A 27,306-nucleotide genomic window follows, 5' to 3' on the forward strand; every position below is an offset into this window, starting at 1 on the left:
AGTCTGGCTTTGTGGGCAACAAGTGCCAGTGCAGAGGACGAAACATCAGGTCCTTCAGGCCTTCTGGCAATGCATACACACAGGCTGCTCCAGATACAACTACGTTTGCGCCATGGCCTCCCCATCTAAAGAGGAGACTGGTAGGGAACAGGAGCTCCTTCCAAACACCTTTGCCCAAACCTGCTGCTTGGGTGTTCACATGCACCTGGAGATAGTTAGCAATAACAATCCTGGAAGCCTGGGGCCTCTTTTCTTTTGACCAATTTGAGAAGGGTAGAACCAATTTCAGTGGCCTTGTAGGAGAAGCACGTGCCCCAAAATATTGTATCTCCTTAAGGAATAAAATCCGAGAAGGAACAAGGTGGATGAGTAAGCAGAGCTCCCAAATTGGTTTGGGGCTATAGGTGACACCCATGAGCCCATTTCTTCAAGCTGAGACCACCACTTTGCCCACCAAATGTCCCACCAGAGAAAGAAGTGGTTTCCTCCTCAGTGCAATGCCTGGCTAACTGCTGCAGGTGGCCCAGCAGGACAGAGGCAGGGTGCTCCAGATCAGGCGCTCTGCATGGGGCCCTGATGCCCAGGGCCTCAGGAAAACTGATGCCAAAGCTTCAGTTTGCAGCAGCGTGCTGGTTTCCAAACGATGCACAATGTCTTTCAGGTTTGCAGCCAGCTGTATTTGAACTCTGGGCCTGTTACTGCTCACTGTAGCAATAAAATTACCTGGTTTTTCTACTCTCAAAACCAGTGGCAGTGTTCTGCTACATGTCTTCCATGTGGAGAGGTTTCCACACTCAGAGCTGCAGCAGTTTGGGCTCTTCTTCCTTGTAAACCTCGTTTTCTGTTCAGCCCATGAAATTTGCTTCTGTAGCCAGAGCACAAGCCCATGGAGGGGCTGTCACCGTGTTAGCAGATGAACCCCCATTCACCTTCACTGTGCAGAGCTGATTTTACCACAGCAGCATAGGTGAATGTACCAACCTGCCTTCTGCCACACCACGAGGGTTTAATTTAGATGTAGAAACGCGCCTCAGTCGCAGTTTGAATGCCAAGACCTGAGTCAGACCCATTTAACCAAAGAGCCACTTACATCTACTCAGAAGCTTGTGCCAAAACTGTCAAAGCTTTGTGCCTCGAGAAACGAGCCTAGATATGTATTTGCTTTCCTGCATGGCACAGGTCCGATTTGCGGAGTGCTGGCAGCACAGCGTGAGCAATGCATTGGGCCCAGAAGGATGTGCTTATCTGCAGATCTTCGCTGGACATCGTCTTGCACCGACTGACAACTCCATTTACATGGAGCCAGATCAACTTTCCTATCCATGGGTCAGGATCCTACCCGGGGGGCTGCGACTGATGATTCTGGGGTGAGGAGAAGGAGGGGGAAAGCCAGACCAAGGGCAGAGTCAGCCCTGATCTACTAGCTGTGGCCATCTGGCCATGCAGCTTCTGCGTGATGTGAGCGTGGGAGCTTGTGCCCTGGGGAGAGCTGAAAGGAGTGATGGGCAGAGAGGCCAGCTAGTGCTACACGATATTGCTTTGCAGCTCCTTTTGCCTAACAGCATCCTTGGCCTTGGAGGGATTTACCCCATCAGCCCTGCAGCTCATCCCTGCTCTCTGACCCAATGCCAGGAGAAGGAGGAAGAGGTGAGGAACAGTCCCACAGCACGACGCGTCCTTGCACCCAGCAGCTGCCTCGTTCCTGCCCTGGGCCCCAGCAAGGTTGTAGCTGTCTCTCTTGCAGGCCAGGAGACAGAAGCCACCCCAAAAGTGCTGCTGCTGGGTGAGTCTGCCTGGCAGCAATGACAGCTCCTGGGCACAGTGCAATCCAAAGCAAGTAAGCGGTGCAGTTAGTTTGCAGCGAGTTTAAAAAGCCAAGAGGCTCCTAAAGACAGAACTCGGGGAAAAAGTAAATCTTGCTGTAGAAATACTGTACCCTTTTCTGCAGTGCCTCGTGCTGGGCCTGCAGCCACATTTGTCCATATGTTCACAGCATTTCCTGCCATGATTGACAGTGAGCCAGTTCCCTCAGAGCATCCTGAGACATCCAAGAGTTTTTCATCCTGCTGGGAGGGACAGGAAATATGCTCCTTGTCAGTGTTTCGGGGACAAATTCTCAGCCTGGGTAAGGTCAGAGAAAAAGCTGGGATATATCAATGTATTTTGATTAACGGTGTCTATCCCAGAACCTTCTTTTTAGCATTGGAAAGACTTGAAATTCGTGTCCACCTTTTAGTAGCCCAGGGAATCTTGAAGTCAGCCTCAGAGCATGGTCCTGCCATACTCGGCCATGTTCTTCATGCCAACCAATGCTTCTTCTGTTCTTCTTCAACCAGTGCTTCAAATCCAGTCATCTCCTTCTCAGGCTCCTGCTGTTCGTGTCAGACCCACATTCACAGCCTGTTCCTCCCATGCCTTATAAAAGCCAAGCGCTGGAATGACAGATTCTCTGAGGTATCAGCGGTGGCTTCCTGTTTTCTCCATGCTCGTGGAGGCAGATCTGGCCTTCATCTGTCCATCACCATGCTCTAAATGGGTGAAACTCCCTCTTTTTAAACCCTGAGAATAAATAAAGGTGTAAGAATAAATAAAGCTGCTTTGATCTTGTGTTGGCTCTTTTTGAACATACCTGAAGGTTCATGTAAGTATTTTAAAAGCACAATTTGAAAGAGAGTGTTATCAAACAACCAAAAGGACATTTTTTTAAAAAGAAAACATAGAGCATGGATGGCTACAAGATTTCAGAATATTTATTTTTTGAAGCAGAAGGTTTGCTGGCACAGAGTTTCTCACACACAAAAAAAGTCCATTTTCATGAACTGACATTTTCCCAATTAAAACAAAACAAAAACTTAACAGTCCCCTGAAGTATTGTTAGATAAAGGTAGACACCATGCTGGAGACTTCAGTCCCATGTTTGCATGCAGCCTTTCTCGTCAGCAGGCAGAAGCATTTAAAATATTTCCCTATAGCTGCCTTCGAAGCGAGCAGCACCGCGCTCCCGGGGCACTCAGCCTCCGCGTCTCCCTCCCAGCCTTGAGGGAGAAAGCAGCAGCACCCAGGTTTCTTTTTCTTTTTCTTTTTCTTTTTTTTTTTTCAATTATAAAGCATGTTTCAGAAATGCTGACAATATTTCAGCTGATACTTCCAGAAAGAGGGTCTCCAAGACTCTTTCAACGACAGCAGGTCAAAGGAAGGGTGTTAGTTAAAGTCTCCAGACCTAACACTGACTAGAGGACACAGAAGGTCCTCATCTCAGAAGGAACCTGGTCCAAGTGAGGTCTTCAGAAGACCCCAGAAGGCTCTTTCTCGAATATTTGTCTTCTTGAGAATTGAGCATGGACATTAGCATTTGTAGACAGAGTGGCCTGGGTGAGTAGGAATGGACGAGCTTATCCACATTTTCAAGAGTTTTCTGCCACTCAGCCAGCCAGGAGTAGTGCAGCAAGCGCCTGCCAGTGCTTCATGTACCTCCACCCTTTTTCTCCACCCAAGGATTAATTATTGTCGAACTGGTCCTTTAATATTTAATTGCCACCTTGGCTCCTCTTTTCATCTCCTCCCTTCTCAGGTGTCTCTGTGTCTTTTCCAGGCTGGTCCTTGTGCTTTCCCTGGGCTCCTTGTCTGAGTCAGCTCCTGCACTTCACTTCTGCACAGGAAAAGCCCATCTCCCCGTGATCTGACCCCCAAGGGAATCCATGCAGCATCAGTGTGATGTGACGCCACTGGAGTCCGTGAAGAGCCTTCACTACAGTTTAAACCCAGGAGCTGAGGTTGGTTTCTGGTGTTTGCCTCTGAGAGCTGCTGGCAGAGGGAAGTGAAATGGTTTCCTGGGGTTTTCTTCAGTTGGGAGCTGGGATTGCTGCTTCTTTCTTGCTGCATCAGGCTGAAAGTGGGTCATGGTGCCATGATGTAGGCCCACAACAGCCTTGTGTCAAATTATTTGGGCTCTTCATAGTTCCTTCCTAATTCACGAGGAGCAAATGAGCATGTCAAGAAACAGCAACATGCATTTCTGGTGTTCGTTCTTGATCCACTTGTTAGCTTCTTCAGAACTACAAGACACAGGCCATCAGGCTGGATCTGTCTCCTACTCCTTGATCAGGGCAGAAGCCGTGTGCTGAAATGGGGAACCTCCCTTGGCCCCTGCTGATGACAGTTTTCACCCAGGGCAAATCAGTCTGTGGTCTTTGTGCTTTTCCCAAGAATTGCATTTCCATAAAAGATGAAAAGAACCTGCCCGACTGGCTGTCCCGGCCACTTTCCAGAGCCTGGCACCCTTCCCACATTGTAAATTGTGTGCTATATCTGAAGGCTGGGGTAGAAAATTGGTTTGGTGAACCAGTATTAGACCCGGCTGTGCATGTTTGGAAGTGGGAACAGCTAATTGGAACCTTCTTATCATTCACCCAGTTTATATGCACTTTGGAGGCCCTGCACCAGAACTACAAGTTTCTCCAGGAGTGGAAAATGTCAGGTGAAGTCATGGGATTTTGCATGGCAATAAACATGGGCAAGCACAGATCTTCCCCATGGGACTGGAGCCAAGAAACTGGGGGCTGGAGTGATGCACAAGGACGTGGAAAGAGGGGACAGACTAGTCCTCCCAAGGGAATAGTGGTGCTGCACAGCCTTGAGGGATCTCTGCATGGGTGGCAGGATTTATACCGCTATGGGAAGTGGCTCCATAGCAGGGACAGACCGAGCAATGGTTTGCAGTGATTTGATGCAGGATTGAATTGCTATGATAATTTTTAACTAGCTTTGGCAGTTTTCATTTTAATTGTCTATTGATGTGTTTTGAAATCAATATCTCAGTAGTCCTTTGATCCCTAAAAGTTTCTCCAACTAAGGCCAATTTAAGACTTCTGGCTGGTCCCTCCTCCTGGTTTAAGGAATATGCTGACCTTTCCTCTGGCTGGCTTGCGGCAATGCCTCAAATATCTATTCATCCTAGCAGTTCCAGCCAGCCAAAGGACTGGAGCCGGGGGTAGGTAGAAGAGATAAAGGAAGAATTTTCTTATTACAGGGAACTTTGCGCTGAGGTTGCTACAAAAGGTGCTTCTAGGCCTCTTTGATATTCTGCATGTTTCCCTTCCTCCCTTCATCCGATGGGCTCACTCATGGGAGAGAGACCTCGCTCGCCCAGCTCAGAAGCCTTGGGCAACATGATCATTCATTGATGCACAAGGCAGGCATATTTCTTAAACTGGGCCATGCAATTTATTAGCAGTTCTAGGAGATGATATGAAAGCAGCCTCCCAGTTGGGCCCGAATTTACGCTCCTAAAAGTGGGCTTTTTTGGCAGCTGGCTCCCAGCTTCTCCCAGCAGTTACCGAGTGCCATCTGTTGACTAAATAGCAGTCATGCAAAAAGTGGAAGGGAGCCGGGGCTGAAGCTGGGTGAAGTGCACTCTGGAAAAGTGGCAGCATGGGACTGAGAGGCTCTGGAGGGGTTTTCATAGAGTGCAAAAGGAGAAGGAAGGAGGGCTTCAATCTAAGGCAGTTTCCACTTGAGGAGGGGCTGATAGAGACATGCCAGGAATGCCTTTTGGGGCAGTCATATTCAAGGTTTGTTGAGTGGTCACTTTCTTCCCCTGGGTCTTTCTGTAAAATAGAGAGACAGAGGGAAGTCGGATAGACTCGCTGTCAAGTGTGGGGCAATCCTGATATTCCTCGCATGCGGCCAAATGCTATGACCTGGAGCAAGACGCTTGGAGGTGCCTGTCAGAGATGGCCGCTTTTGCTGTCTGGGAAACAGGGAGAGGCTTTGCAGCACCCAGCTAGAGAATAAGAAGCACAGAATCAGGCCATCCTACTTATTAAAGGTCTTCTGGAGATTTTAGAATAAAGTTGTTAGCGTGGGGGTGGTGGACAAATTCCTGTGTGAGTAATTAAGCTGGTTTCCAAACGTTCTTGGGATGTAATAGGGATGTAATATATACTTGCTGCATGACAGGAAATTGCTTCCACCGATTGCCTTGGAGAGCTGTTGGAGAGCCACCGAGGTGGGGGTGCCCATGTAAACAGGTTTCAGACTGCCCTGAGGTCCTGCAGGATAAAATGTACCTGGGAAATGCCAGGTGTTCAGCCTGCCTTTCTCCCTGGAGCAGGAGACTGGAGACCACATCTAGTTCGTCTCCTCATCAGGTGACAGGTCTCTGGGTCTCCCTGATCCCCAGAGCTGGGACTGGGGACCTGGAGGATCAGCTTCATCTTGAGGCAGGTGCTGAACTGCTTGGAACACAGCACTCAGCACACTTAGGAGCAAAGAGTCTCTGGCAATTCAGGACAAGTCTTCGGTTGAGGACAGCCTTAGTGGTATTGCAGTCTTTTCTAGCCAGGACACTATGCGTATACATATGAATGTATGTGTGTATGACCCCATATACCCCATTATATTTATAAGGTTCTGCTTTCTCTATCCTGTGAGAATCCCAAGAGCACAAACAGGTCTCCAGACCAGCCGGTTCTGCCCCATTGCTGAAGCTGCAGATGCTGCTCCTTTGACTGGGCCCTTTTGCCATTAGGTTTCTGTGTCTACACTATTAACTAGGCGTTCAGTTCCTCATCCATCTCAGATGATCCTGCAGAAATAGATGCTTGTCATTTATGCCTCTCAGACATGGTAAAGGCCAGCTGAGAGATCTCCAGCAGCAGAGTAGCTGCCTTGGAGAAAACTGCCACTCTCCAGAAAAATTATCAGAGGATCTTCTGGGGATCTCCATGCCTGCTCATGGCACTGCTCCTCACCAGAAGATCTTGTCCGCACCAGCAGTAGTAGCTGGAACATGGGACACCATGGCCTGTAGAAACCTCTTGTGAGCACGCAGCTCCAGCTCTGACACATTGAGCATAACGTGCCCCCCGAGCTCCTGGGGAACATGGGTCACGCTGTGGACATGCCGTGCGTTGCTTTTACTCTGCCTTGTGCAGAGTCAGGCCCTGATATCTGGCTATGTGGGTCTCTGTGTTAACCTGGACACAGATGCTGACCATGCGTGCAGACTCCTTGAGCTCAGGACATGGCCACTGTATGAACCGGCAAATGCCCCAGTGCTGGAAGAAGTGTCTGATCTCCTTCACTCAGCCCAGCAGCAGATCTTAGGGCTATCACTGTCCCTCTGGCCACCATCACGTTGAGATGGGTCACCACTCCACTCACACAGGGTCTGTGTCCTTTTGGAAGTCCACAGTAGCCCCATCCTCCCTGCATTTCAGGTGGGTTTCCAGGGCAAAGAAAGGCTCCACACCTCCTGCATGTGCTTGTCTATCACAAGCTTCTTGAGGAGCATGTGGGCAAAATTCTTGTGTCATTCCTCCAGATTTCCATCCACAGCAGAGTCTTCATTTTCATCCTGAATGCAGTGGCACTGCCTGGGGAATGGTTTCCGTTTCCTTTTATCATACCTATGAGTAGCTACCCATTAGAATGGGTCAGTCTTTCCCTCTGAGCGCTTTTACCAGGCTGTGCTTCCAGCTTTTCCCATGTCTTGGCTTTGATCCCCAATAGTTACAATGACGCATGGAGAAGGCATTGGATTCAACATCCCTCCAAGTCTTTGGGAGGTTTCCTTTGAGCCATGGTGGATTTGGAATGAAACTCCTGGTGAGGGCAAGTCAATGACTCCTATTCCCTCTTTGGCTTCTGGGAGCCGTTTGAGCTGCTCCAGGGTGTCAGAGGGGATAGGTGGTAGCAGCAGGACTTCTCCTTAAAATCTTATCGGAGTAATGAGGGGCTCTGCTATGTGAAGGCTGGGGCTGTGTGGAGGTCCTCACGCAACCAAATCCTCCCCGCAAGTGCTCCCGGTTTCTGTTTATTTGCCTTTGGTCACCCAGAGGGTGAGGGATGCTTTGAACTCCCAGGTGGCCTGGTGGGGTCCTGGGCATGGAGCCTCAGCTACAACTGGGGACAGGACCATGAGGAAAGGGTCCTGTCAGTTCCCAGGCCCATCATGGGTTGTTCTGCTCTTGCCCTTGCTCATAAATTCAACCAATAAGTTTGTGTCAAGCATCTTCCCACCCAACACCGCCCACTGACAGCAGTGACAGTCATGAAAAGCGAAGTGGCATGAGGCAGGGGGCCCGTTTCTACCACCAGTCCCGGGCGAGACCTTTGGGACCCCCACGGGGCTGGTGTAACTGCAGGTGGGCAGCCGCACAGCCCTGCCGAGCTGCCGGCGGCTCCCGTTCTGCATCGTCGGCCGCGGCTTTTCCCACCTCCCGCGGGGAACCGATGGCATCCAGACAGAGTGGGGCGGGAGGAGAGTGGCGAGGGGGGAGGAAAAGGGGAGTGTTTCTTTTAAAAAGGGGGTGAGAGCGGAGAGGAGGACGCGGGCGCTGGAAAGCCCTGTCCCCGCTCGGGATATTAGGCAGCCGGCGCTCTTGGCCGGGAGCCCAGGGCCGGCCTTTTGTCATCCAAACACCATCCCCGGGGCTGCGCAGCCGGCGCTGCTGAGGCCCGTCTCATGGCTCGCCGCGGCTAGGGCCCCGCCGGCGGCCGCTCGCCGACATGCACCGAGCCGTGAGTGCTGCCCGCGCCGGGCCCGGGGGGTCGGGGTGGGCACCGGGGGTCCTGACCCCCCAAAAAGGCCCTCGCTCTGTCATGGCCTTTGGGTAGGGGCCCTGGGGGTCCGTCACGACCGTGGCAGGGGGTGCAGCTTGGAGTGACTTGCTGGTCGAGAGCGGGGGAGGCTGAGGCGGGGAGAGGATGATGAGCGAGGAAGGCTGCGAATTACCTCTGCTGCCAGGGCTTTGCACTGCCGCTGCGGTGCCAGGGGCTCTTTAGGGGGTGTTTCTGCTGCGTTTCTCGTGCCGCCGAGGCCCCCCCACCGCCTCCACCGCCCTCCTCTTCGCCGCGTTCCCAGCGCTTGCACCAGAGGTACGGACTGTGGCAGGAGGATGGGAAAAACCCTCTCCTTGTGGAAAGGATCCCAAGGGATCCCCCGACTGGGGCAGGGGGGAAGGACAGGCTGAACCCCTGCCATCTGTGTGCACCCTGACAGCGGCTCATTCCCCCATTCCGGCTCATCCTGGGGAGAGGCGTCTGGCGCCGGGGTCCCCAGGGGCCACTTTCCCAGTGGCCTGGCAGTGGCGGAGGGGGGGCCGATTCGCAGCCGGCTGCCAGAGCCATTTATAACCGCCTGCCCCTGTCACCGGGACATACGGGCGCCTTGGCCTCCCCGGAAGAGCTTTACACCGGGGAGGGCGTCGCGGGGCCGCTTGGCATCGTCAGGCATCGGCCTCGGCTCCGGCACAGGCGGCCAAGGAGGGGCGAAGCGGCAGAGGCAATCACACATTAACGGCTTCGCTACCGAAGGGGAGGAGCTGCAAAACTTCCCTTGCAGTGGGTTGTTCCAGACGGCCATGGTAAGACCTCTGGTTCAGGGGCAGGACATCTCTTTTTTTTTTTTTTTTAAGTTATTAAGACATTTTTTTTAAGCTTCAAAGGGACATGAGGATGAAAGGGCCGTGGTGCAGGACACACCGCACCTGGGTGCCGCCCTCCAGCCGCCCGCACCCTCAGTGTTTGGCAGATACCCAGGCTGCCCATTTAGTCCTCGACAGGCAGATCCTGCCCAGGTGAAGGTCGGCCTCTTGCACTAAGTGCCCCGCAAATATAGGACGAAACCGCAGCCCGTCTCCTGCCGAAGAGACTATTTATTTTAAATACTGCTCTTAGAAATGGGTTGGATTATTCTGTGCGCTTCCTGTCCCGGGGAAATAATAACAGCTCCACTGCATGAGGCACAAGACATCAAGGGGCCGTGTCCCCACACATGAGTTCTGTCAGCACGATGGCCAACAAGGTTGACCACTGTTTTTTTCCACTCTAACTACCTCACTGCTGAACAAAAATTGTCAAAACAGCTCAGTTTTGTCAGGAAGAATTCAATTTGCAAGAGTCAGTGTCTGTGTTATAGAGGTCCAGGGAGGAGAAATCATAGGGAAAGACTCCTTCACTTACCCTCTACATTGCTGGTGCGAGCAGAAGGAGCAGGCTTGTGTCTTGTTGGCAGTAGACCATGATTGAGAAGGCCTTTCCTCCTCCCACTCCCAGGATGCTGCTGTGGATGATGCTGTGCTAAGGAAGAAGGAGCAGAAAGATGTTGAGCTCGATAAGAAAATCCTTGCTTTGCGGAAAAAGAATGAAGCGCTCATACGAAGGTACCAGGTAAGCCTGCCTGGCTCTCACCTGCCTTAGTCCTGTCCGAGAGGCATCGGTGTGAAGAAACTGGTCAGCAGTGTAGGAGCATGTTCTCTAAGTGACATTACTGGGCAGGAAAATACTTGGAGTGTTGGTGTTTCCGTGGAGCACAGAGGGATCCTAAAGGGAATTCCAGGTCCAAAGGATGCCAAAGGCAAGCCAAGGCTTTAGCTGCCCTGCTTACTTCAGCCTTGTCCTCTGATTTAGGAAGAAGCACTCCAACTATATCTCACCTTTTTTTTTTGGCCATGAATTAATCTACTTTGGCCAAGTGAGTCTACCTAAAGGCCCATAGGAGAAGCTGGCCTGGCTTGAACAGGCTATTTTGGGAAACATGATGGTAACTTGGAACTCTCTGGGAGCTCATCTGCCCTTCTTCATGAAGGTCCACATAGGGCAGCACAGAGAGCTTGGTAGGATCCCTGGAAGCGGATCGTAGCAGAAGGTCCCTTGACCTGTCTGAAATACGCCCACCCGAGGCCTGTCCGACGTTTGCCCACTGGGCAGGCAGTCTGAAGTCCCTTTCTGCAGGCCCGATGTCTTTCCCAGCCTCTCCACATGCACCATCCCAGTCTTTCCCAAACCTTGAATCTATCGTCCCCCTTGTCCCTCAGGAAAGGAGCTCCATACTCTTTGCTTACTTCCCACTGCGTATGCTGAGATAGCAGTACCTGGAGTGAAGAGGAGAGGTGCTAAGACACCTGTGATGCAGGGATGAGCAAGGCAGGTCACAGCAGCCTGGGAACACAACCTCTTGCAGGGCATGGTGCCTGAGCACAAGTTATTGTGCTGCTTTTCAGGCAAGGAGGTGGCTCCATGAATCATCCGGGACAAATGTGAAACAGGAGTGTGGACAATGTCTGTAGGTAGCCAAGGACTCACTGAGCACCCAAGTCCACCGGTCTGTGTTTCGGTGGCTTCTGCTGTTGGCACTGGGGCATGTGTTTGTCCATGCCTACATGCCTACAAAGTCCAGGGGCTGCCTCTTCCCAAGGTGACTGAATTTACACCCAGCCCCTTCAGCTGTTGCTCCTATGACCTGATGATATGGACATATCTGTTTCAGGAAATAGAGGAGGATAAAAAACGAGCCGAGCAGGAGGGAATGGCTGTTACCTCCAGGAGACCCAAGCAAGATGGGCTCACTATTACCATCACCAAGGCTCACAATGTAAGTGCTGCCTCCCCTTCACTGCCGGACACCTCTCACTTGAACCCTACGCCAGCAAGTTCAAAATGGCATCTCTGGTGGAGCTAGCCCCCACAGCAAAGCTTTTTTTGGCCTTGGACATATCTCCCAAGCCCTCCCAGTGGGATGTAAGAGCAATGCGTGGCCCAACTGATGTTAGCTGATCCACACAAGCAGATTTCCACCCGTGCCCCAGGCACATAGTGTGAACAGGCAGGTAAATAGATGTGTGCCCAGGCTTCTGTGGCTCTGGATGAGCGCCAGGTGCAAACATCAACTGTATCTTAGCCATTGGAGGCATCAAGAGTGATTTTGGGGTGCCTGGAGGCCAGGCAAAGTCCGGGTCTCCCTATGTTCTGTGAATGAGCGGAGCAAGCAGCCCGTAAAGCACTGGATACACTTGCAAGTCCTGCTAAATCCCCAGACCAGTCCTGTTCTAACCCCTGGGTGAAGTCACTGCAGGGCCAGCAGGGCCAGCTCCCCCTTCTTCCACCCTGCAGACTCTTCAACCCCAGCTAGTGCAGTGCCCATTCCCCGGGCACGGAGCGCCCTTGCTTTTCTCCAGAGGTGCGGCGTGGCACACATTTTTCTCTCATGCAGGACCTGAAAGATGCAATTACCCAGACTGAACACTATGGACAAGATAGCCCAGCCCTCTTGATGGTGAGCACGACCCTCAGGAGCCACCTCCTCGGCTTCCCAGGCCATCTCCACCAGGACTTAGGCTCTCCCGTGCTAGCTCAGAGTGCCGCGGCAAAGAGTCAGCGCCGACATGTGTTTCCCCAAACCCCAGCATTTTAGCCTGAAATGTCAGATTTGTTAAGCGCAGAGGATTTTCCGGACCCACTGTCACAGCGGCTTTCGCTGCTGGGCAGACAAAGGGCCCCTTGTTCTGCAGGAACGTCAGGGCGCCGCGTGCAGAGAGTTTCCTCCAGGCCAGGCCTGCCCTTTCCCTAGCTGCCCTCCCCTGCTCATGCTCAGGGGTTTCTGGGGAAGGGAAAGGAGCCCAGGGGCCAGGATTTGCTAACGTGCAGCCTTCGTTTCCCAGGACAAAAGGGTGGTGAGTGAGAAATGGGGGAGCCCCTGTTCTACGAGCCCTGGCTTGGACGTTGGCAGCGAGGAAGAGGAGGAGGAAGCAGACCATATGTTCACGTTCAGAATGGGCAAGAGGATGCAGCTGGCTGTTACCATGGACAACAAAGCCAAGGTGGGTCTGTCCTCAGGAGCTGTCTCCACTTCGTTTCTCTCTGGTTTCATGATGCTTTCCTGTATCCCCGGGCTCCATTTCAGGCTGCGTTTTCCTGTCTGTATCTCGTTCATAGGAACTGGCCTCCAGGCCTTCCTGTGCCTGCCAGCAGCTCCACCCCACCACGCAGAGCCAGTTCCCTTTCTGTAAGATCAGTTACCTCGTTGTCCCCTCGGACCATCAGTGGCTTTATAAAACTACATCTATGAGCCCAGGAAGGGGAAGGAAATAAGTAGGAGCTCAGACAGATTTAGCTGCATTACTCCCCAGCTATTCCCAGAGAGGCAGTTATGGTTGGCTTGTAAAAACAGTGTCATTTCTCCCCGGTGAGGCACCAGAATTGCTCCATTCAGTCCAAAGCACAATACAGAGACGGGAATGCCATGGATATATACTACAGAAGACAACAGGTTGAGCAACAGATGCCAGAATATACTCATTATATTCAGGCGTAATTAAAAAAAAATAAAACGCAAGAAAGGGCAGAAGTAACTGAAAAAAAAAGCTATTTCTTCATTTCTAAAATCCCAGAGCATCCCTCATGGAGTCTGTGCATCTAATCCCTCACAGAGTCTGTGCATCTAGCTGTAAGGAGCAAAGAGTTCTAACGTCAATGTCTGCATGACAGGAGTTATTTTGCCATTTAATCCAAATGCAAGAGGCAATAATTGCAGTAATTGATTAATACTAGGAAGACACTGGCTAGACAACCAGAGCCACAGCACGCAGAGGAGCACAGTCCCCTTGTGCAGATGGTGCCCATGTGAAGGGACAGAAAGCTGGAACCTGTGACAGCAAATCGGGTTCCCTTGGGACCCCTCTGCTCTTCTCCTCACCACATAGCTCTGTAAGGTGGAGTTGCACTTGAAGCGATTGCGTTTGCAACACAAATGGTTCTCACAGACAGGCAGGGCCCTGTGGAGACCTTTCCACAGGGTGTTTGTCCCCCACATATTTCCCACCACACACAGTGTGACACTGTTTCTCAGGTGGGTATTTTCACACTACATTTGCAGCCTCGGAAATAAGCCAGGCAAGCCTCAACTTGAGCTGCTGCAAAGGAAGGACGACGGGCGAGCTAAGAAATTGATATCCTTAAAATATTTTAGGAGCAAAAAAAAGACCTCTGTGGGCAGATTAAGCAGAACGTGCCTTCAGGGGACTTGTCTTAGCCAGAAGCAATATGGGGAGTGAGCAGGAGAGGGCATTCCCTGGGAAATCTGGTGGGTGCCCAGTCTTGTATCTGCCTGATTACCATGACTCTACCAAACAGATATTTCCTGGGTCAACCTTTCAGTCTTCTTTGCCCAATAAACTGCAGGGTTTGTTTGCCTTGCCAATAAACTCAGGCTTCCTACTAGGGTTTTCACTGGCTAATGTCCCTAGACATAAATCCAGTACCACACTTTGGGGCTTTAGTCTTGTTTGAAGCAGCTGGAGTCCTGCATCGGAGGACATGGAAGTCCTGCACGTTGGTTTTCAGGCATCCTTGGCTTTCTGCAGGGAGCAGCTTTGCTGCTGCTGGCTCTCAGAGCCCACTTTTTTCCTCAGGAAGGACTTTCTCAGACAGTGAGCAATGAAGCCATCTTCCAAATATACCCTCCCAGCACTGGGCCTCCCTGGCAAGAGTCATTTGTGGTGACGTTATTTGTCTAAAAGTCACTGCCTAAACACAGTGAGGAGCTCCAGGGAGCAGCTATTGTCTTAAACTAGACTTAATATCTGGTGTAGAATTTATGGGTTAATAGCCTGCTATTATCCTGCTAAGCCATCACTGGATTTACTTTCTTAATAATAAGAAAAATAATAAGAAAAAGAGTTAGCAAAGATGACAACCACCTTGTATTAGTTATTTGTGTAGGGCAGGGCAACCCAACTGTGCGATTCATTAATTAGCATCACCAGCACAGCACAAATCCTGCATGCCAGGATTTAAAGAAGCCAGACTGTGTTACCTTGAATATCCCAGGAAGTTCAGGATTATCCTGAAGCAAAGACGTATCCTGGGAATAATAAGCATTCAGGAACAAAGGTGAGGCACAGCTTCAGCGCCAAGTAGCTACCAGGGTCTAGTGATTCAGTGGTTCGCAAGTAAAGTCAGCATATATTTTCAGCCTCTGAATCATTCCAGAAATAGAGAGGAGCCTCAAAGCAATGTCAGCCAGCATCCTCAGCAACCCTAGGTGCAGCCCGGCTGGTCCTTGGTCTGCTTTTGCTGCTGCTGTTGTACCTATACAAGTCCTTGCTGGCCTTTACATTTCTCACCTCCAGTTTCACCTCCAGTTGAGCTCTGGCTTTCCTATCTCCACCTCCACACACCACCCAGGTGATGCTTCCACATTCTTCCTTGGTGGCCTGTCCATTTCCAGCATCCTTTTTGCAGCTGAGTTCAGCCAGGAGCTGCTTGCTCAGCCAAGCTGGCCTTCTTCTGCCCCTGCTCTTTTCTTGTATATCAGTAAGAACCGTTCTTGTGCTTGGAGGAGGCTGTCCATGAGGATAACAAAGTCCTGGGCTCCTTTGCCTTTCAGGATGGCTTCCTGTGGGATTTTCTCTTTTAGCTCCCCGAACAAGCCAAAACATGTTCTTCTGAGTTTATTAGTATGGGGACTTCTCCAGAACACATATCCCGTAAAAGTGCAGCTAAATATCTGGCTGTTGTGAAGCCAGATTTACTTCATATTAAGGTGTCTGCTTTTTCTCTTGACTATCAACTTTTACGCTCTCAGGGAAAGAATCTTGATGTCTCTGGGGATGGCTCACAGGAGCTGTCTGATCGTTCCATGGCAGCACTCAAAGTAGGAGGCTGCATTGATACAAACAGAAAGAAATACACAGAAAGTGCTAGAATGGCATTCAATGGCTTGGCAGCAAAACCTTACTTTGCATGTGACACGTGGCTTCACTTATGTCAAGAACAACAGAAAGGGCAAAGGTCCTACTAAGGGCAGAGAAACTTATTAGAAGCTACAGCCGGAAAGTGAAATCAGAGCTGTACCTACCCGAGGGAATTTATTAAAAAATAAAATGAAATCCCACCGTGTCCATGTAGATCTGGCTGCCAGAACCAACAGCAGTGCAGGGACCCACTGCTCCACTCTCATGCATTGCAGTAACCCCAGAACAACCTCTGCTGATACAGCAAAATAAGACAGATGTGAAACCAGAATAAACAAGAGACTGTAGGTCTGATGCTGGAAATAGTCCACTACCTCCTAAAACATTTATCATGTGTTAGGAAGCTCGATGACTGGACGAGCGATAAAAAAAGTCTTGCTGACGGAGGCTGTCTACACCGAGGCTCCCTCTGTGCTAACATCTGCACTTCTGGCAGAGCCCTGTGGAGATGAGGCTAAAGGAAGGCATCTTGATGTCATATGTCACGCAAATTTACTGATGCTTGCAGGATTTCTACACAAATCTGAATTCATCGAAGCGGGTGTTTGTTTTTGCAGCCAAGCTCATGGCTATGAAGAGTTCCCTATTTTCCCCAAAGGTTACTTTGAGATTTTTGAGCTCCTTTGCCAATCTGATATGTGTGGAAGACCAGGGAGAAAAACAGAAGAAAATGTACCATCCTCTTTGCTCATCCCTGATAAAGATGAGCTGAGGAGTCACATGCAGATGAAGAAACAGGATCAGAGAAAAGATCAAGATCTTTTATTAAGTCTCTCATCTCCCTGCAAGGCAAGAACGAAAAGGCTTGTGATGGAACTAGATGCTAACTTTAAATGAGAAAAAAGCAAGTATCTTTGTGCAAAAGTTCTACTCCTTTGTGGAACTGATGACTGAGGGCAGGAGCTCAGACAGCTACAAAGATATTTAGCAAAATAGGAACCAGATGGAAATGGGTGCAGTAAAGACACAGGCTGATACAGATGGCTAGAAATCATATCTGACAGTGGTAAATGGCCGTTCTTCAAGGAGTTTATGTATCAGCTTTCTAAACTATTCTACTGCCGAATGAATCGTTCCAGAAATATGACGCACGATGCTTATGAAGACCGTAAATTATCAAGGATTAATACACTTCAGGGTGGAAAACAGTGCGTGTGCGAGGCCCTTCCCTTCTCTTTCACCCACTGGGCTCCAATGTAGCCTTATCTTTTATTGGTACACACAGCCTGGGGAGAGCACACCACCATACTGGTGCCAAAAGGCACGAATTCTAGGTGGCTTGCTCGCTTAGCCAAAACAAAAATCAAATGTGTCTACGTAGTTTTTGTATCGACCTTAAATTATTGAGGGTGGCAGTCCAGAAGCCTGACTATCTGGCCAGTATTTTTCTTCTACCAGTCCAAAATCCTCTGCAATTTGCTGGCCGCTGTCCTAGGGAGGGTACTGCATAGGCTATATCCTATATATTGCAGAGGGCTAGTGGAGATGCCATTAAGCTCATCCTGTCCTTTGCAGGGCAAGCGGATAGTGAGTGAGAAACGCGCCGAGTGCTTCACCGGCCCGGGCAGGGTGCCAGAGCTGAGCGAAGAAGAGACGAATCACTTGGTGGCTTTCCGGCGGGGCAGACGGATGCAGATCGCCATCACCATGGATAACAAGGAGAAAGTAAGTGCCTGGCACATGGTGGAGTTGCAGAATGCCTTTGATGGCACGGGAAGGACCATGGGGATAGGGTAGGAACTGGTATCGCAACAGCGCACTGGAGGAGAATATTTATTAATAGTGTGGGGCTTGTCATCCTGAAACTTTTTGGCTTCCTTCGCTCTGCAAGACCCAGCTCCCGCAGGGCCTGGCCATAACCTACTGAATGAGTTGGCTGAACCTTGTTGATCTCTGAGACATATTTCAAATACTTCGGTGCAAATACCTTCCTCTTTACACACACGGAGGCATGTGATATTTTCCTATTTGGGAGCTTGCACAGATAAGTAGGAATGCCTGCAGCAAACAGGGTCAGCAATGACTGCAAAGCAAATCAACACTTCACCAGAGCTGCCAAACACACCCAGGAACGCCGGGAGACCTGTGCGGCACCTTCTCCGGGACGGCAGCCAAGCATCTGGTAGCTGCCCACGTTCAGCTTCAGCTTTCCCTCCTCCTCAGAGTCTAAGGATGTCCTGAAAGCCTGTGAGCTCCTTTCTCACCACTCCCAAGCACTTCCTTGACTGCCATAAACCTCCTCTCCGCCAGCCAGCCAAGGCACTAGTGAAGACCTGTTCCCTAGAGGTCCTCATGGCAGTTGTCACCTGGCTCAGCTGAGGCAACGTGTGCACATCTAGATGAGAAGGAGGGCGACCTGGCCTCCGGCTGCATTAGCTAGAAGCCACGTCTGCTCATGCCTTTTGACATGAACCACTGAGGATCTGAGGCTTGGAGCTATAGAGTGGTGAGGGGAGGTGATGTCCCTAAAGCTCGGCAGGTTGGATTTTGATGATTCCTATAAAGCTGTGTTTTTGAAACTCTAGTTTCCAGTGGTAATAAACCAATTAGATATATCTCAGATCGCAGCTGAGCTCAGGAGGTCTCCCTTTGCCTGGTGATTTCTCTGTGCTGATCAGGCCCTGTTCCAGCCCCAGATAAAGAACATACCTTCTTCATACTTACACAGTCACAGTTATGTGTAGCTTCAGACAACAGTCAGCTACAACAGACAGGGCAGCACCAAGGCAATGATAAAAAGTAATGGCCAGCCCAGAGAACAGCAGCTTCCATGGGATTCAAGGGACATGGCAGGGAAAGGGTTAAATGGAAGGGGTTACACGGCCCCCCTCCAAGCCAGAAGGACAAGACCAGCTTATTCCATCAGCACTTGGTCAACCTTTTCCCAGGATCAGTGACAGAAGCAGATGGGGCCTAAAGTGACAGGTCACGTTGTTAGACATCTTGCCAGCTTGTGTTGGTGGAGTGCAGGGAGACTTGGGCTGGCCCAGCCTGTCACTCTAGCTGTTTCTAAGCTGAGGAAAGACTTATCATTTTAAACAAGTGCTTCTATTTTCTGGCAGTCGTCGGGCTTGCAAAACAGAAATCCAGCCAGTCTAGATTCTGCCTCAGCACGATGTGTCTCCAAGAGGCACCGAGAGACCCTGCAATGCAGAGAGTGGATCAGAATTAGAAATACAAAAACATATAAAGACTTTATTAAACAACTTTGGCCTGCGGAGTGTGTTATGGGGATGCTGAATACACTAATCCATTTTAGAAAGAGAGGCTGACAGCAGGCAAGGGGTTCTGTGTGCTCTGGGAGGACCCCATTCCTGCCTGTGCTGTTGGAATCACGGCACCCACAAACGCTGGCAGCCCTGAGCCGTCACGCTTGAGAGTCCAGTTCCTCCCCATTAGCCGGGGCTGCAGTGTGCTCCTGCCTTCCTAACTGTGGCCCAACAAGCATGTGACAACAACTCCGAGTCCTCCAGCACTGCGGCGATTTTGCTATTTATTTTAGGCTCGTTTCCCCCCATGTGAATTATTTTGCATTATTGCTATTGAATTTCATCCATAATTTTACGACGCAGGCATTCAATGTCAGGAGATCTTTTGCAGTTCTTCCCTGGCAAATTATGCTGTTTGCCCTGAATGATTTAGTACCAGCAGCAAACTGTCATCCCTCTCGTCCTCTCCTCTTCAATCCCATTTGCAAACACCCTGAGCACCACATATTCCAGACCTTTCCTTTCCACCTTTTATTTTCTCTCCCATAATTAGTTCTTAACCCAGAAGACAAACTCCAGTTTTAAACCCAGATGGACCAGCTGCTGGGGGACATTGCTGGGACATCGACGTTGCTGTCTGAGTAGCCATTTGCAAGGACCCGAGCTGAGACCCTGATTCGGTCCAACAAGGATTAGCTTTTGAGCAACCCCATCATCTGGATGCAGAAATATCCTTTGGATGTTTCCAATCCACCAAGCCCCAGCAGGTTCCTGGCTCATTTGGGATTATTTGTGCTGTCCCTCGCCTGTGGCATCTAGGAGAGGATCACATCCATCACCCAGGCTGCTGTCAAAGCTACTTCCTCCTCCCCGCGCTTGCGAAATGTACTCTGTGAAAGCATATGAAGAGCATCCTCGCTATTCCACATTTTTTTTTCTCTATTTTTATTCAAGAAGAAAACAAATCAACACAAGAAGAAGAAGAAGAAAAGTCTCCCATTCTTGCTACCCGTGGTGCTTCTGGCTAGCACCATGCCGTCGGCCCCAGACCACATCACAGCCTGCAGCGGCCGGGGAGGCTGCCAAGGAGGAAGCGCAAGACAAAAAGCTGTTTTCACATTTTCCTTTTGCTAAACAGCCCCAGTACCTTATATTACCCAGGCGTCTTGAACTCTTTTTTTTTTTTTTTTTCTGTACTTTGTTGCTTGACAGTCTCCTGAAGCAAAGACTAAGCTGCCCCTTCTTGTTTTAGGGATGTTTTAGGAATTTAGGTGCCAGGCGGGCAGAGCTGTAGGACCCAGAGATGCCAATCTGGATCCTTTTGTCCCATCTCTACCTGCTTCACCCTAAATACATCTGCGTCAGGGTTTTCACTGCAAGCAGAGTATCCGTTCTCCCAAAAAGCCACTCCATGATCTGGCAGCATTTCAGGATCGTTAATACACAAGCGCTGTGAGCTGGCAGCCCAGGGCCAGTGGAGCCCGGTGGTTAATTAGCCGGTTGCAAATCATCTTTTAGATGGGCAGCTGATATTGCTTTGGGGCTTTCGAGTTGTCGTTTTATTAACAGAGTTTCTGAGGATGACATATCAAAAATGACTGGGCAGAGGCACAAAAGCTGCCAAAAGCTGCCCTGGATGGACACGGATGGGAGGGAAAGCCAACTCCCTGTGGCAGGAGAAACACTTGGCCGATGGGAGTGGGAGAGAGGCAGAGAGGGTGCCCAAAAAGCCCTCAGCTCACTTCAGGTGCACCAGCCAGGCAGATGTTTTAAAAGACTTGGGGGAAAAAAAATCATCTTCTGCACCGAGTGAGATTTTTAAAAATCCTGCCCCATGGGAGGGCTGAGCATGGGGCAAAGCAGCTCCAGGCTCCTTGGAAAAGCTCCCGTGCAAAAGGAGAGTGGATGCTGGTACCCACACGCGCTCAGGGAGGTGGGTACCGGATGGTTGATTAAATGCATCTGTTGGCCCTTATTTTTAGAGCAAGAAGACAGCGATAAAGCCCAGAGACCTTGAAGCCTGTCAACATGTTTGGCTTGGAGGAATGTGGGTCCATGGCTTGCTAACACATCTGGACACGGCGTCAGCGCCGTCACCCCTATACGTTAACGGGAGCCGGGTGCATGCAGAGCTTGGCCCCACTTAGTGTCAGCAGGCAGCTGAGATCCCAGAGCTACATCCAAGTCTGTCATACGGCCGAGGAGAAGAGAAAACCTCACGTAAACCTCAGGATAAGCAAATGCGCCTGTCCCAATCTCCTTTGGGCTTTTGCTCCCTCCTCCGATTCCTTCCCTTGATGAGCAGGAAGAGCTGAAGGGCTGGATGACAAATGCCACTTGTCATCTTTCATAATTTTGGGGGTGGAGAGGAAGAAGGAGGAGAAAAACATGTTTTGCCTCCCTGTGGTCTGGGTGTGTCGTAACTGATGAACAGCAAATCCGGGGCAACGCGGCGCAAACGAGAAAAATCTGCTCTTGCGCCAGCACAACAGCACAGCTAACTGTGTTTTCCTAAGTGCGCAGCTCCAACCTGCTTCCCTGCTGAAGAGAACCAGATTTCTTTCTCTTTTGTTTTTTTCGGATCTCTCTGTTTGCAACATGTCCCCAGAATAGAAACAGGCTGAGGGAGAAGGGCAGCCTGGCTTTGCCCGCAGGCCTATAGAAGGATGGAGAGTTGCTTGGTGTCCTGGGGACACGCGGTGTGCGTCAAAGCACGGGCTCGTGGCTCCCAGCCTCAGTTTCCACAGTAGTTTGAAGCTGTCTCTGGCATTTCCTAGGCCGCCCGTGCTCCTCCTCTCCTGGCAAGCAAGCCCTTCCCCATGGGGACCCATTGGCTCCAGCTCTTCCGCTGGCTTCTTCCGAAAACCATTTGCTCTTAGAGCTGGTCCCAAAGCTGAACATCCATCTGCACCTTGGTCCCCAAATAAGCTCAAATAACTTTCCACCCAAATAAGCCAAGTTTCTGCCATTTTAATCTTCCTATAAACACAAGGCTTCACTTCAGGGCTGCAGAGCCCAGTTGCATCCCCAGCTCTTCAGACTGAGCTTTACGAAGGAGTTGACTCTGAGCCTGGAATATTTTTGAGTTTAGAAGTATTCCCAGACACTCCGTTGAATGGATACCCGGGTCACGTCCCAGCGTCCGCTTACACGAGCGTCCACCTGTGCCCACCGCCGAGCGCGGCTGCCCTGAGCCGCACGCTCATCCCTCCCACGAGCCTCAGGTTTAGCAGAAGCGCACGGCCCCAAACCCTTGCATGCTGCTATACAGAGAGATGCTCGAAACCACAGCTGGCCCGTGCGTGCAGGGCAGCTCCAGCACCCTGGGAGCCAGGGGCTGCCTCTAGGTCGGGCTCCTGAGTCTCCAGCACCCTAAATCAAGGGCTGGCAAAGAGCAGAAAGGAAAAAGCCCTCTCGTCAGCTCGGCTCAGACCACGCAGTGCTCACGCTTTCTCGAATGGCTGAGCTGGCGGCTTTTGCGCTGTTTCCACTTTGTGCTTCAGTTCTGCCTGGCTGTGCAAAACCGGGGCCTCGATAAGCCCGGCGCCGTGCGCGTGCCCCTGCACCCGCAGCACACGCGCCGTCAGCAGCGGCTCGTACGCTGGCAATGCAGCAGGGAGCCCACCCTCTCCATGAGGTTCCTTGACGGAGGCAGAAAGTCGCTCTCGGAAAACCTTGGTGGGCTGTGGAGTGCGATTTGCTGAGACCCGCTAGCACCTTAGCCCAGGGCTGCGTCCCTGGCAGCATCTGCAGTCCCACGCAGGGGTCGAGATCTTCCTGGGCTGTTGTGTGCCTCTTATTTAGCATCTGTAGCTCGGTAAGAGGGAGAGAGAGGCTAATTTTCACCTTCTGCCAGGCAGGGGGATATCAGCGCTCGAGCAGGTGCTGCCCATGCGGTTGCAGCGCAGCTAAAGCTGGCGAAAGGGAGGATGGAGCCTGCTGGAACCGCATGCTGTTTATAGTATGATACAGGGACAAAAATCCCTCCTGCCTTTAGGGGTGGCTAAGCTGCTGTATAGCTGAATTGCAGGCTGTGCCTTTGGCCCACATCTACCAAGTGCTTAAACCTCCAGCTGCCTTTGAAGCCAAGGAGACAGCTACACACCAGCTCTCCCTCTGGTTGTGGACGTGGAGGGACTTTGGGGAATGCACCTCTTTCTTTTCCATCTAATTTTGACTCAGACCCCTGGGAACCAATGTCTCCTCTCCCTCTCTTGCTGACTGCTCCTGGGCAGCTCTTGCAGCTCCTGATGGGACATGGGGTGGGCAGCAGCTCCCCAGCACTCGCTTAGTCCTTGAAATAATTCCTGTGGCTACTCCCTTGCAGGCGGAGGAGCGGAGAACAGCAGAGAAGAGGAGATCGGAGAGCGACAGGGCTCCAGAAAGCGACCATGGCCGGAAGGTGAGCAGGGCCGACGTCCTAGCGGGGGACAGCACAGGGGACAGGGCCACCTCACCCTGCGGGCAGCATGGGTGTCAGAGGGGTAACTACCCCAAAATTCAAGGGGGACATTGGCTGCTTAGTTGCTGGGGGGATCTTGTCTAATTGAAAGAGGCTAATTACCACTGTGTGATTGGTGCGTGGGTCTTCTCCGAGGCTTTGCTGAGCAACTGAAGGAAAGCAGGGCAGGAAAGAGCCTTGGCAGCGTGTGCCTGCCCTTCATGCCTTGTTGTGGCTCCTTAAACCCCCGGCCCAGCAGTGGGGATGTCAAGAAATACACTCGCTCACATGGCAAATGGCACAGCCTTAGCTGCATTCCCACCCTGGAACATGTGCTTGTGGGTTGAAAGGGTCAGGTTGTATGAGCAGAAGCTGGGTAGGATGGAGGTAAATTTAAGCCTGAGCCTTCATGCTGACTATTTAATGCAAACCCTGGAGAACCTGCTGGCTCCCCTGAGCCCGGAGACACTTTTAATTAACGGAGCACAAATTGAATAGTCCCATCCCAGGGCGGTTCATTAGGAGGATGCAAATGGGCTCCTAAACATGGATGCTTGGCCGAGCCCCCCCAGAGTAGAGCAGGGGAACACAAGCCAGGTATTTCCTGTTGCAGGAACCAAGGAAACATTGCAGCTCAGGCCACAGAAATAGAAGCAAGACCTCAGCTCACTGAGGCAACAGCAATCTATCCAGATGGCAAAATCAAGGATTTTAAGTGGGAGGAATTTTAAGCATGAGAAAGGAAATGCATGAAATGAGTAGTGAAATCCTAGACTGTCTGTGTTAGTCTAGGAGAAGTGGGACAACTATACCAAAACACATTGCCACTGGTAGCTGTTATCATTTTTGTATATCTCTGGAAGGGAATGGTTGCTACTTCTGACTTGGTCATGGACTTACGATACAGCTCCAAGCTAATCATATAGCTTCTTCCTTCCTCAAGTTTCTGTCCCTGTGAAATCCAAAAAAAAAAAAAAAAATGTCATCAGCACTGGGACAGCATGTTTTGGCTGTGGGTAAAGTAGAGCCCTTCCGCGTGCGCGTCGTTTCACAGAGCGAGAACCCAGCCTTGCTCCAAGGTGACTTTGACTATTACTGAGCATTTCTGGTGGTGACAGCACAAAGTACAGCAAGCGCAGGCATTTTCCGTGCAGTGCCACTGCATCAACAAACTGCTCTTTTGTCCCTGTTAGGAGGGTGGGAAGTCAGCCCAGAAAGGCCCTGGAGACCTGAGTTTCCCCATGACCGGACGGGAGCGCTCGGAGTATATGCGCTGGAAGAGGGAGCGAGACCAGATCGACCTGGAGCGACTGGCACGTCACAAGAACGCCAAGGGCGAGTGGCGACGGGCTTGGGATGTGGAGAAGTCAGAGCACATGTAGGTCCTGCGCCACCCTGGGGTGGTTTGCCTGCAGTAGGACAACTGAACGAGCAGATGTGCGACGCTGACCGAACCCCACGCTGTCATCTGCCTCTCCCAACCAAACCTGTATCACCGTCTCCCTCTGCTCCTGACCATATTTCTCAGTGGGACCAGATACCAGAGCTATCCTCGACAGTTCTTTCTAACAGGAGTTCTCCCATCCCGACAGGAGTTCTTTTGGGCTGGCTAGGACTGCCTGCTTTTGGTTCTAGGGGCACTCGGAGGGAACAAGGGAGGGGACCACGAACCGGCGCCGTGTCTGTGCTTGGAGGGCCCTCAAGTCCACATGGACAAGCGCCAGGCGGGGCCAGCTTAGCTGGATCTTCCTGATCTCACAAAGTGAGCCCTTTGGGGCCCTGCAGTGCTAGAGGGTCACTTCAGAGATCAGCCTTTACAACACATGGGAAATACTGGGGACAGTGACACGGGTGAGCTTGCCATGGGGTCTGACACCACCCTACGTTAAACGCTGTCCTTTTAGCCATACGTCTCCATTTGGGTGACACTGGCCAGGGAGCTTTGGAGGGTGGCTCAGTGCCTACGTCAGGATAGGGTTTTTATAGGATGTGGAGGACATTACCTACATTTGCTGATAAGACCCTCTGGCTAAAAGACTTTGTACAGGGCAGATGGGTGGGAGAATCTTTTGGCAGAGGGATGAAAATAAATCCAGAGATTTTTAGTCACTGAGACCCCAATAATTGGAGGCAAATTGACATCAGTGGGTGCTGAGTGCCGCTAGGGAGACAAGTCCAAACCCAACTGCCCCCTTCTCAAAGAGAAGAGCAATAATATGAGCAAACAGGATTAGATCTGATCTGAGATGAGAAGCCCTGAAGCTACTTCAGGTTGCGTTTAGAGCTTGTTGCACTACAGGCGTCTGTGGGCTTCATAGATATTCATAGAATAAAATAATAACAATAATATTAAGGTGGGTATTGATGCAAAGGTTTTAGATGTTCTCCTTTGGGGTAGAATTGCCTCGCAGCCTCATTTCCCCTGGTCAGTGCATGTGGTTTCAGCTCCTGCTGATAAACCCGCACGCGCGCTTGCCTGTGAGCAGGCGCAGGAGAGCCGATGGCTGGAGCCTGCAGCGTCTCGAGCCCTCCAGCCCACACTTTTGCACGCTGGAGGAGAACGATCAGGTCTGACAATGCCTGTTTTTAACCTGCAGGTTTGAAGAGGACTTTGTTAAGGATGGGGAGCCAGCCTTGGATAATCCCAGCAATAAGAAAGGTTGGCAAGGGACGCCTAGATTCTGTCCTGACGCTAGCAATGGCTGGTGGGGCGAACCCCAGTGCCGCAGCAGCTGCCGTGGCCGTCAGCTGCACAACTCTGCTGTTCCCGGGCCAGCGCCTCCAAGCGCAGCGCCTCAGCCCTCCCTGCTTTGCAGAGTGCTCAGGGGATGGGATTTGAGCCTAACGGGTGCTAGTGCTTCTGACCTTTGCAGGGAGAGCAGCGGCACGGGCTGGGTAACCTCGTAGAGCGTAGCACAGAGGCTCAGCCCTGCCTCCTTTCCCAAACGCTGGTTTGAGAGGCAATCCTATTCCAGAGCACATCATCTCTGATCCCTGTGGCATGTGCTGGCTTCTTTACTCAAAGTCCGTTACGACTCCTGTTTCTCAGGAGATGGACTGGCACAACAAAGCTTTCCCTTGTGGCGCCCCGTTTGAATGCCAGGCTCTCTGCTGCACACCCACTGCTGAAGGCCACTCACTTCCATGTGTGCTCTGCTTTGTCCTTCCAGGGGGAAGAAATGCGAGGAAATTCCAGCACAGGGCCTTTCCTCACGAAGGAAGAGGTGAGTAAACCACAGGACTGCCGCATCCCCCCGCTACTTGTCAGCGACCCCCATGTTTGCTCACATGGACAACTTTCTCCTGTCTACTCAAATTGGAAGTGCCTTTTAGGGACACACGCTATAAGATGTCAAATCAACTGGCCTCAAGCCGACCAGCTCAACCGAACTCTGAATTCACTTGTGCCACTCTGGCCCAATCCTCTCGTGAGCATCACAGGGGAGGCAGCAGCCAAGGAGTGGGAGCAATGACTATAACTTGAATTCAGAATCAAAAATGCAGATTAAGCACCCTTAAATTTTCCCTTTATATTTACCGCTGTAGAAAATACACAGTATTCCTACAGCTTCTGATAGTTCCCCCTCCAAGGGTACTTTCCAGCGGGATGCTGGCCCCTGCAGCAGACCATGGCCTTTCCGACCTGACTTGTAGGTGGAGGACAGCACAGCGTGAACGTGAGCGATCCTGCTCCCAGAGCGGTGGCCGCTGTGAGCAGCCGGGCCAGAGGGAAGGACAGGCTGACCGGCAGAGCCAGAAGGTAAGAAGGCTGGGGGCCGACGCACCCGCCAGCAGTTGCGCCGTGTGTTTTGGGGCTCCTTCCTTGCCTGGTGATGGAGAGGGGTAGAGGGAAAGAGAGGGCTTCGCTTGGTGCAGTTTGTGGCACCCGCAGGGTATCCTTTGCGTCCGATCCTTCCTTGAGGGGGACGTGGCCTCCTCCTGCGGGCAGCACACGGCAACGCAGCGATTCTCGCAGGAGCAGTTTCGCAGTGTCGGCCAGAAGAGCCGCGTCTCGCCGGTTCGCCCACATCCTCCCAGGGGTGCCCCTTCCCTCGCCGCTCTCCGTAATTAAATTCCAGCACGGTCTCCAGGCTCCCAGAGCCGCACAGTCCAAGGGGAT

At 51.3% G+C, this 27,306-nt stretch overlaps 1 protein-coding gene across 2 annotated transcripts in view; it reads left to right on the forward strand.

The window, feature by feature from the left end:
• Positions 1 to 3,698: 3,698 nt before the first annotated feature.
• Positions 3,699 to 27,306, forward strand: part of CCDC9B (coiled-coil domain containing 9B) — a 33,679-nt gene continuing 10,071 nt past the window's right edge. The window contains exons 1-12 of one of the 2 annotated variants that reach the window (XM_088534143.1): positions 3,699 to 3,777; positions 8,486 to 8,523; positions 10,060 to 10,173; positions 11,273 to 11,377; positions 11,996 to 12,058; positions 12,444 to 12,602; positions 17,052 to 17,201; positions 23,073 to 23,147; positions 24,380 to 24,564; positions 25,784 to 25,845; positions 26,357 to 26,410; positions 26,841 to 26,946. In XM_088534143.1, the coding sequence (XP_088390269.1) occupies positions 3,699 to 3,777; positions 8,486 to 8,523; positions 10,060 to 10,173; positions 11,273 to 11,377; positions 11,996 to 12,058; positions 12,444 to 12,602; positions 17,052 to 17,201; positions 23,073 to 23,147; positions 24,380 to 24,564; positions 25,784 to 25,845; positions 26,357 to 26,410; positions 26,841 to 26,946 (1,190 nt within the window). Of the gene's footprint in view, positions 3,778 to 8,354; positions 8,524 to 10,059; positions 10,174 to 11,272; positions 11,378 to 11,995; positions 12,059 to 12,443; positions 12,603 to 17,051; positions 17,202 to 23,072; positions 23,148 to 24,379; positions 24,565 to 25,783; positions 25,846 to 26,356; positions 26,411 to 26,840; positions 26,947 to 27,306 lie in introns of those variants that run through there. The other variant, XM_088534142.1, reaches the window with a different exon arrangement.

Source organism: Tinamus guttatus, unplaced genomic scaffold (assembly GCF_059628265.1).
Source record: "Tinamus guttatus ecotype Peru unplaced genomic scaffold, ASM5962826v1 Tinamus_guttatus_pri_ptg000546l, whole genome shotgun sequence".
In the NCBI taxonomy this organism is placed as follows: domain Eukaryota; kingdom Metazoa; phylum Chordata; class Aves; order Tinamiformes; family Tinamidae; genus Tinamus; species Tinamus guttatus.